The 11127-nt window shown below is 47.3% G+C and overlaps 1 protein-coding gene across 1 annotated transcript in view; it reads left to right on the forward strand.

The window, feature by feature from the left end:
- Window positions 1-262: 262 nt before the first annotated feature.
- LOC108800669 (RING finger protein 112-like) overlaps window positions 263-11127 on the forward strand; it is a 16479-nt gene continuing 5614 nt past the window's right edge. The window contains exons 1-6 of the mRNA XM_018572662.1: window positions 263-580; window positions 2476-2688; window positions 3287-3424; window positions 4199-4303; window positions 6062-6112; window positions 10440-10484. Coding sequence (XP_018428164.1) covers window positions 263-580; window positions 2476-2688; window positions 3287-3424; window positions 4199-4303; window positions 6062-6112; window positions 10440-10484 — 870 coding nt within the window. The remainder of the gene's footprint in view (window positions 581-2475; window positions 2689-3286; window positions 3425-4198; window positions 4304-6061; window positions 6113-10439; window positions 10485-11127) is intronic.

Genomic DNA, 11127 nt, shown 5'->3' on the forward strand with positions numbered 1-11127 from the left:
GGTTTAAACAGAACTGATCTCTTCCTGTCCTCCTTGTGAAGTTATTATTATTATTACATAGTATATATATAGCGCCAACAGTTTGCGCAGCGCTTTACAATGTAAGGAAGACATTACAATCGCAATACAAGACAAGATGGTAAGGAGCGCCCTGCCCCTGAGGGCGCACAATCTAAAAGGGGAGGGGCCAGTGATACATGAGGAGGGAGCTGTGTGGGGATGAATTGTTTGAGAAAGTGAAGTTTCGGTGGAAAGGTCTTCCATGTGTAACATTGTCTCCTTCTTTCGCAGCAGTAACAGCTCTGCGCAGGATGACCTCAGTTTCCACTCCCTGATGGAAGAGATCACCTGCTCCATCTGTCTGGACGACCTGCAGGATCCCGTCTCCATCGCATGTGGTCACACCTTCTGCCGCGTGTGTATCAGCACGCACTGGAGCACGCCGCAGCTGGAAGGGTACCTGTGCCCCGAGTGCCGGAAGCAATGTCCCCGATACCAGATAGCCCCGGACTACCGGCTGATGAACCTCATATCCAAGATCCAGAAGGGGGTGCAGGAGAATGTGAACGGCCCCGGGAAGGTATGAGCGGTTCTCAGCGGGAATGCTTCATAAATCAGTCCATGTAAATCCAAACTTATGTTTCATATTTACACTCTATGGCCAAAAGTCTGTGGTCACATGACCATCACATCTATAGGAGCTTGTAGGATGTCCCATTCCAGAACCATATATGGAGTTTTCTTCCCTTATGGCTACAACACCCTCCACTCTTCTGGGAAGGCTTCCACAAGGTTTAGGAGTGTGTCTGTGGGAATTTGGCCCGTTTGTGAGGTCAGGTACTGATGTTGGGTCAGAAGACCCAGTGTTCTATCGAGATGTCCAACTTGTCGAGATCTCCAACTCCCGTCAGTCAATCACCTAAGAGCAGTTCTGTAATTTGCGCTAGTGCGCATGCGCAGGCATCCGATGTCACAAGCAGTGATGCCAGCTGGAGAACTCGATGAGGATTGCGAGGCCGCACAGGCGCACTTAGGGCAATTGGGCCCGTTGACGAGGCTTGGAAAAATGCCATGGTTGCCGCACTAGCACCATCTCATCAAATTCTCCAACGGATGTGACGTTACGAGTTGGAGATCTCGACGAGTTGGCCATTTCGACAGAATACCGGCTCACAATCAGCATTCCAATTCACCCCAAAGGTGTTCAGTAGGGTTGAGGTCAGGGCTCTGTGCAGGACACTCGAGTTCCTCCATGCCAAGCTGGTCACACCGTGTCTTTATGGAGCTGGCTTTGTACATAGGGGATAGTCATGGTGCAACAGAAAAGGGTCTTCACCGAACTGTTACCACAAGGTTGGAAGAGCACAATTGTATAAATGTCGGTGACATCAATAGTATCCTTCGCACCTGACCTCAATTATTTGGAGGGGTGCCCATATTCTGCTGGCCATATAGTGTAAGTCCAATCTGGGGGGACAGTTCACCCATTGCGTTCTGTTTATTATTAGAGTCTAGCTACAAGATCCTCAGCCATAGTTCGCGGCTGTCCTCACCCACTCTGAAGGTTTTATTGTCTCCAACAACTCTGAGATGTTCTGTACTGGATACTCTTGTTACATTTCCCATAATAGCAAATTAAAAAAAAATGGCCCCGTGCATCCTCAGAACCCTAAGTCCCCTCATACACGGGCTGATCAGGAGACGATCCCGGCACAGATCCCCTCCTGATCAGAGCAGTATGGATCAGAGGTCATCGCTGTGACTTTCATGTCCTTAGAATTTGTTCCTCCTTCCTGCGATGGAGGAAACAACTGAGAGTGCCGGACCCCATGTGTGTCTATGGAAATCTGCTGTATCCGTTTACATCAGATTACCCCCGATCTGGCACGATCCGGTCCGTCAAAATGGAACACTGTTCCATCTGTTTGTTCGGAGCCGGGGGTAACCGGGTGCAAACAGACGCTCGTCCGTTTAGACATGGCTGTCCATAGACTTGCATTGGGCATCCGATCGGGTCCGCCTGATAGACGGACCTGATCGGAGCGGCTGTCTTAAAGGAGCCTATACCTGTAGTTGATCCACAGGATCCTCTAATTTGCTCCAATAAGGAAATAAATCCATCCATGATCCAGTCTGTGTAGATCAAGGCCATACCTGAATTTTGTGAGGATAGCTGATCCACCATCCCAATAAAATAACCATGATCCAGCCCAGTAGACATATAGCAGGAGCCGGTAGGTTTCCTATCTTATGGGTCCTATGCAGTCTAGCATTACATGTATGCTTCAGAAAAGAAAAAGGAACCCCTCTCTTAAAACCCTCTCAGAATGGACAAAACCTCTGCCCCACTTCACTTGGCGAATGGGTATTTGCTAGACCCAAGTATGGCTACTGCTGTAGTTCACAAGCTGAAGGACACTATTCCCCTTAATCAGATATGATGTCCCTATTCTATATGTTTTCTCTTTTCTCCAGGGGTCACAGGTATCCTCGGAGCATGGGTACCCGGTACAGCTGGTGTGGACTGATGGCAGCGGCTGCCTACATTTGAACGAATCGGTCCTGTGGGATTGTTTTATGAACTCTGAGTCATCAAGTTACCCCGTCTACCTGCTTGGCGTCATTGGAGAGAAGCGTCGGGGAAAATCTTTCCTGATGAATTACATTATGAGGGCCCTGGAGAGCCAGGTGAGAGACCCGGGTCCTATAACCATGTGTCTGTAGGCCCTGTAGGTATGGGGCCTGGTCACAAAGGTCAAATGTTTAAATCTCAGGCAGCCTTGGACCTTTGTAGCTGCGAGTACTTTGGAACAATTTGGCCTTAAAGTTCACTGAAGTCATTTAAGTTGTTCTCTCAATAGAATAGCGTATCCTGCTCTCACCCCCTTCCAGCAGTGACTCAGCAGCTCAGCTCCCCCATTCCCCTTTCCAGCAGTAACTAGGTAGCTCTGAACACTCAGCTCCACCCTTCCCTCCAGAAGTGACTCATGATCCACCATCTTCCTAATATCTAATGTACACAGACCAGGACCAGGAGAACCGGGTGACCTGAGCCGCTAAGAAAAAGCCTTGGGTGACTTCTCTGCCAATGGTGTGACCTTTGAGGATGCAGATTCCACAGAACCTGCAGCTACCGAGATCAGTAAAGATTTATTTTAAGCTCATTTACTGCTTGATAAGAATATGAAGATACGTGAATGTCCTTCGCCCAGCCACAGCATGAAGCCCATTGTACATGTTGTTCTGTAAAATGAGGAGCAGCTTGTGAACATGTGTTTTTCCTTAGGAGAAGGGCGAAGAGTTCAGCTTGGGGGCAGAAGACGAGCCCCTACAAGGGTTTCAATGGAGATCTGGCATTGACAGCACTACAAAGGGTGTATGGATGTGGAGCAAACCATTCATACTGGGCGCCAAGGGGGAGAAGGTGAGATAAACACTGCTCAGTAATTCGTCTTTGCTATAGAGCTATTGTCCATTGGTAACACCCCTCCTCATTTTGGGTTGTACACAACTGGATACCCCAGAAGAGGACATTTTAGCCCACTTTTTAAATGGCTGATTTCCTTCTACTTCTCTGTGTGACTTGATGCCTGCTCTGCTACCTCCATTACCTTGTGTGCCACTGACTACTTTGGAGACAGTAGAGTCTCCATTACTCAAGGACTGCTGGAAAACAGATTTGTATGGGTACGGATTGGGCAATTATACAGCCGCTCAACATTAGGGAGGGAATACATAAAGCCTACAAAGAGTCTACTCCAGATTGTAATGAGTGAGAGTATCGGCTGCACTTAGTGATGGTGGTGCACCTTCTAGACCAGCCTTTCCCAAATGTTTTACCCAGAAGAACCCTTGAAATTATTTTTAGTTCTCAGGGAACCCCTGCTAAATCCAAACTCATTGGGGGTCATTGAGAAAAATACACCTTTTATTATGGCTAATATGTCTCCTTACAGTGTGGGTCAGATTGCCTACAGACAGCTAAAAAGGACATTGATATCATGCAGTTGGTTCTGCCAAGTTACATTGACCCCTGGCCTATGCAAACACCCTCAAATGGGAAATCAATTAGCAACTGCCCAATTAATCCTTTCCAACATCTAGAGGAATCCTGGTTAGGAGGGGCTATTGTAGAGTTTGGAAACTATTAAATGGTCTGATCTGAATCTGATTTGTGCTATTTTAAATCACTTTGCAGGTGGCGGTCTACATCCTGGACACGGAGGGGTCTCTAGATATTGAAGGCGACCGGGAAAGCTGCATTAAGCTCTCTGCGCTGTCTATGCTGCTCAGCTCCCATCTGGTGAGATAAATATGTGAATATTTAATCTGTACCGTTCATACCTCCCCTGTGCCTGCTGTGCTGTGCTGTGCTGTGCTGTGCTACGGAGGAATCCGATGGAGCCAGCAGAGGAATTTCTGAATCCCAGGATTCATTGTGCAGAGGGAGGAGGTGGGCGGGCTTTCCAGATAACCCTTTCCCATCCGAGTACAATTGGCTCTACTTACTGGGCTTATCTAACACCAGTTCTTCTACACAAAGTAGGCTGTGTGGCTACTTCCAATTGTCTACATTGTATTCAACCTCACGCTGACTTTAATCATCTAATATGGAGTTGCCCGGTCATTGTTGATTTTTTTTTTTTTTGCCGTACCTTTCCAAGAGCAATTTGGTAAGCAGAATGAGGGAAGCGCGCTTTCACTATAGATTCCTCACAAGCGGAGTGCATTGGGTATCCCTCCACCTGTGACGGAAGCCGGCGATATAGAGGAGGCATCGGCTTATTCAGCTCTGCTCCCTCCGGTGCCGACTCGCTTCCTCTAGCGCTGGCTTAGTTGGCAGCGCTGATTCTCTCCCACCTCTCCCGCAGCTCTTCAAGTTCCCCCTTATGCCACCACCGGTCCTGGGCATGGTCACAACTAGGTCTTAATTTCGGGGTAGGTCTTATTTTCGGGGAGAGCATTTATCAATGTAATATTATATGTAAGTTATTCAAATGAGACCGTCTTTGTTAATGAGTTTTTAAATTAATATTTTACTCAAGAAAAGGTTTTATTGACTCCTGTACATATCTGCCATGCAATGATTTATGTCTGCACCTTTTTTCAATGTCTGGATACAATTAGCAGAATATTATAAAAAAAAACTGGATCTATGGAAGTTGTGTGCACCACAGGAGACTCATCAGCTGTGATTGACACCCTCTGTAACCCCCAAGGGTGTGTCTGTGACAGTGAGTTTCTCTTGCGGGTGGCTGGCTGTCACACAGACTGATGTTGCAGAAAATTCGGAAGCACACAGTAGGGAGATGAAGGACATTAAAGTGCGGCACAGTTTTCCACCAAGCAACAGAGGCAGAAGTAGATAGGACAGATGTAGGTTGGGCTGGAGTTTTGTTTTAAAGTGACATTAAACACTCAGATTTTTTAACATAAACCAATACTGTAATGTGCGCCTTACTGTAATCCCTTCTCTTTGCTGCTCTTCCTTTTAAATCTGTATCTGTTCTCATGCTCTGCAGAACTTCTGTTTTGCAGCAGACTGCCTTGTCTCAGGAATGGATACACGGTGTCTGTGTATACGTTTCTATAGGCTTGTAACCTGAGCCAGGACTACAGGAAGAGGCCCTGAGCTGCAAAGGGAAGTTCTCCCCCAGCATGAGAAGACATGAGGATTTAAAAGGAAAAGCAGCAAAGAGAAGGGAAACTACCATGGATTACAGTGAGGCGCACATTACAGTATTGGTTTATGTTAAAAAATCTGAGGGTTTAATGTCACTTTAAGTAGAGAAATAAGGTTTCTGAGGAAAGTATTTTCCATGGTTGGGCTGTAGGATAAGGTGGGTTTTTCTGACACTGATGGAGCAATGTAGGGAGTATTACTGCATGGAGAATAAACAGATGCCACCATTGCTCAGCAGATTCCATGGGGGAAATAAACAGTGACTATATGGCATGATAGTACAATCCTTGAACAAAACTTTATATAAATAAGAGATTAGACGGAATGCTCGTCATTATCTGCCATCAATGTTTTATTATTCCATGTTTAATCTTCCAGATATTCAACGTGGCCAGCTGTCTGAAGGAGACGGAGTTGGACTACATGGAGGTGAGTGGTGACCAGTGATGGGTAGGTGGATATCTCAGTAGTAGCTCTGGACTAGCCATAAGGACAAGTACGGTTCAGTCTGGCAATGGTGCTTTACTACTTGCAGTACGTGGTGGCCGCCAATAAACTGCTGGTCTTAAAGTGGAACCCTAGTTGCCTCACTTTTTTTACAAGTAAGGAAAAAATAAAACCTTTTTCTATCATATATTCCACCTAATGAACCTTCCACCTTGTGCTACAACTTTATCTATACCCAGCTTTTCATATGGCACCACCAACAAATAATTATTCCGCTCCTCTTGTTGGGATCACCACTTCATTAAAGGAGAACTATGGGGTTAAGTATTTTCCCCATAGTTCTCCTTAGGGTAACGAGAGGACACAAACTAGCGTCCTCCCGTCACCCTAGGCTCTGTAGCTCGCGGTATACTGAGACGCCGCAGCTGAAGCGGATCCCGACAATTGTGCCGGGATCCGCCCAGCTGCGTGACTGACAGCTGGCTCTGCCTAACTAAAGGCAGAGCCAGCTGTACCCGCCTCCTCCCCCGTCCGTTCCGCCAGTCAGCTCTGGCGGATCGGAGCGGGAAGGGGGGAATCCAGCCCCTCCCCTGTCACGACAGAGCGCCGTGACAGGATTGAGAGGTGAGCGAACGCCGGTATGTGTTCCCTCACTTCCCGATCTACTGAGCCGACCTGTGACAGTCTCATTGTCACAGGTCGGCTAGAACTATGAGGTGAGTGGAAATTACTTACCTCATAGTTCTCCTTTTAAAGAGGGCCTGCAGAGCAAGCAGAGGACAAAGGACTAGTCACCAGTGTTTCCTGTGGTCTTCCTGCAGCTGATCTTGTCCCATTACTGACTTTTCATGGCTGTTCTGTATTGAGAGAACCATCTTGGTAGAGGCAGGGCTTTGCTTCCTCAAGTCAGAGTTGCCCCTGATGACTGGAGATCTGATAACTGGAGGGGTACTGATAGAGATGAAGGAAGCCCAGGTCCACAGAATGGATGAAGCAGTAACGGGCAGATCCTTGCACTGCAGGTTCTCAGGTACATCTTTCTCTTCAGCAAAGAGAACAGTGAGAAGTACAGTAGTGACATCACCAAATCTTACTACAAATCTCCTGAGACAAGCAGTCAGAGGCAGCAGTGCCTCAGATGATGTCACACTGCAGATATACAGCTATGAGGCTAGAGAACAGAAGTGCCCATACACAGGCAGGGCCGGATTTACTCTCGCTGCTGCCCCAATGCCATGTTCCTCAATGCACCCCCCTACCCGCCAATCCCCCCATAGAGAATGGCAGACCTGCAGGCTGCATACAAGTGATCTCGGCGACATTGCTGGGATCACTTGTACAAAACAAGCGGCGGCTTCCCCGCTGTACATTTAGCTCTGCTTGCCCAAAGCCGGGCTAAATTTAGAAAACAACTACCCACCCGGTGCCCAGAACTGCATGTCCCGGGCATCGGGAGATAGGAATTCCACACCCCTACCGCCCCTCTACTCCCTGCTGCCCCGAGGCCAGGCCTTGGTTGGCCTTGTGTGAAATCCAGCGCTGTACACAGGAAGGACACTGCTGTTTTTCAGGAGGAATTCAAGATATAAGATACATTTTTCAGGATATTGCTTAGATAACTTAACATTTTCAAATGTTCCCTATGACATAGCAAATCATCACAATCTGGAAGCCTTGTAGGCAGCGGGGAGGGGGATGCCAATGTCTTCAAAAATGTTCTCCCATCCTGCAGATTGTATCAGTACTCTGGAGTATGTGGCCTTCCTAATCTTGACTTTGTCATTGTCAGTAGGGTCAAAGGCCAGCAGGCAGGAATCATTGCATCTTGTAGTACTGCTTCACCCCGCAAAGTATTTTAGATTGCTCCTAACAGGGACGTAACTAGAAATCACAGGGCTCCATAGCAAAATTTTGTACGGTGCCCCCGTGATTTCTAGTTATACCCCTTGCAGAGCCCACTCGAGATCCCACCTGAGGGTGAACTTGCAGAGCCTATGCAGGGTCAACCTCAGATGGGCTGGTCGCACTTCTTACCTGTCCGCCTCCTCTTCCTCTACGGTCGCTGATGGGGCCCCGCCTCCTCCTCCGTCGCCGGGCCCGCCTCCTTCTTTGTCACCGGGCCCCGACTCCTCCCCTGCTGTTGACCACGGGCTCCGCCTCCTCCACTGCCGCTGCTGGCTCTCATTGACTCTGTGGAGAGGAACGCGCTTCCTGTCAGTGATCTGAGCAGCGGCGTGTTCGTCTTCAGCCGCCAGTGAAAGCCGCCAGCAGAGGATCCCATAGCGACCTAGGCGGCCGGCACGGCATCTAGCCGGGCCCCACTGTGCCCCGGGTCCATAGCGGCCGCCTGGGTCGCTGTGGTGATTGTTACGCCACTGACTCCTAACCAGCTTTCCACGGAACCCTTGGGTTCCTCCAGAGGTTGCTAGTGGTCCTTAAAGGAGAACTATGAGGCGAGTGCTTTTCACTCACGTCATAGTTCTAGCCGACCTGTGATAATGAGACTGTCACAGGTCGGCTCAGTAGATCGGGAAGTGAGCGAACACATACCGGCGTTCGCTCACCTCTCGATCCTGTCACGGCTCTCTCCCGTGACAGGGGAGGGGTTGGATTCTCCCCGCTCGGCTCCGATCCACCAGCGCTGACTGGCGGAACGGACGGGGGAGGGGGCGGTTACAGCTGGCTCTGCCTTTAGATAGGCAGAGCCAGCTGTCAGTCACGCAGTTGGGCGGATCCCGGCACAATTGTCGGGATCTGCTTCAGCTGCGGCGTCTCAGTATACCGCGAGCTACAGCTCTCTGTGTACTGAGCTTATGGTGACGGGAGGACGCTAGTTTGTATCCTCCCGTTACCCTAAGGAGAACTATGGGGAAAAGACTTAACCCCATAGTTCTCCTTTTAAGCAGTGGCTGATGAACCTCACATTTGATGGTTCCTGCATAATTCCGGGGCCAATGCCATTTGAAAGCCCCAGCTGTCTGACATATGGCATATTTTCCACTGAACCCAAAAATGGTTTTAACAGGAGTTCCCTGACATCTGAAAACCATTTCAAGGGTTCCTCTGGAGTAAAAAGCTGAGAAAGGCTGAGTAGACTCTGCATGTGAATTGCTGTATCTTGTATCATGGTTACTACAGGAAGATGATGACTGCCTGAACTTGTTAATAAAGCTTTTCTTTAGTACCCTAGCCTCCGAGACTACAAAACACAACACTTTCTATGTAAACATTTGTCGCCACATTTGTTTAAGCTTTTTAATATGTAATTATTGGGACATGATTATAGATCAATTAAACTGGCAAAAGGCTGAATGTGAAAATCTGATCCCACTGGCTTATGGATTTCATTATTATTTTTTAGATAATGTGGAGTGTACCTAAAAGTGTACCTAACATTAACATTCTAAATGTTGTAATGATGAGACAGATACTATTTGTTGTTGTACATAAAAAATCTCAGTAGGCAATACTGAACAGAAAATCATGCCTGATTCTTACCTCCCCTCCACACACTTCATAGGCCGGCACTGAACCATCCCTTCTTTACTCTTCTCCGCAGAAAAACTGCCATCCCCTTGTGAGCGTTCAAGTTTAGGATACATTGTCTGTTACAGACGCCTGAGGCCATTCGGATCAGGCTTGCCCATTTAACACTGTCTATGGCAAGCTTTGTTTTAGAATCCCCTTCTGTTCATTTCATCAGCAGGCATGCAATCCCATTGTGATTTGAATGTTATCTGGATTACAGGAGTTGACAGTTAAGTACACTTTAAAAAATAAGTGTAATAAATTATAATAGCAGTTTATTATAATAATATGAAAAAGTATTATATATACACTATATTGCCAAAAGTATTAGGACGCCCCTCCAAATCATTGGATCCGGGTGTTCCAATCACCTCCATGGCCACAGGTGTATAACATCAAGCACCTAGGCATGCAGACGCATCTACAAACATTTGTGAATGAATGGGTTGCTCTCAACCTGCCGGCGGTGATGTAACTGTTACAAAGTAGGTCGAAGGAGTGGATGAGAATGTAAGGATCGGGGAAATCTGGAGGTTTTATAGGGACCAGATGCCACAATATATTATAAAGCAGTGAAATGCGTCTGCGGGTCCCGTCCACCAGATGGCGTGTCGGTCACATATAACGAAGGACAGATATGACCAAATAAACTCACAGCTGCACATCGGATGTACATGTGATGCACACTTTGTGACTCTCTGATCAAGTTTCCTGATGGCACCGACAACCCAGCATTGGCGTAATATTTTCACTATTCTTATCTGCACCAATCTCTTTACAGATGTATCTGCACATGGGGGAGGAGTACGGCTCCCAGCGGCTACAGGTAAGTGGCGCTCCTATATGACTTGAAACTATAAATTGTGTACAATGCAGCAGGATCTGCTGTGCCTTGAAAACAGGTCCTCTTTAAAACCCAACCTGTATGTCTTATAGAACCCTTAATAAAAACTTATTGAACTAAAACCCAACTTTCACCCCTTTCTCTCTCCTGAAGGTCCCCCGAACTTTATGATAAGCAGTTTTTTTTTTAAATATAGTTACCTTTTCTGAACTCTTTAGGGCAGTCAAGTGATGCTGCAGGGTCCTCTTCAGGCTGGGCAGTACTAAATGATACAGAGAGCAGTTCCAATAACAGCAATATACAATGGGGGGAATTTATCAAAACCTGGACAAAAACTGGAGCAGCATGGCAACCAATCAGAATGTCTTTTCAGTTTGATCAGTTAAGATTTGAAAATGAGAGAGCAAAGCCGATTGGATGCCAAGCACAGTTTTTGTCTGCTCCAGTTTTGATAAATTCCACTCAATGAGGACGCCACCAGCAGTTTACCCCGCACTCACAGTATGCCCTTAGTCTTATGGGTTGAGTGATGCTGGATGTCAATCAACCCAGAAGACCGAGGACATCTTGTGGTGACAATAGAGTACTGCAAGGGACAGATCCAGAAGAAAAATTAGTATCACAG

The sequence above is a fragment of the Nanorana parkeri genome, unplaced genomic scaffold (genome assembly GCF_000935625.1).
Source record: "Nanorana parkeri isolate BGI_ZX_2015 unplaced genomic scaffold, ASM93562v1 scaffold2095, whole genome shotgun sequence".
In the NCBI taxonomy this organism is placed as follows: domain Eukaryota; kingdom Metazoa; phylum Chordata; class Amphibia; order Anura; family Dicroglossidae; genus Nanorana; species Nanorana parkeri.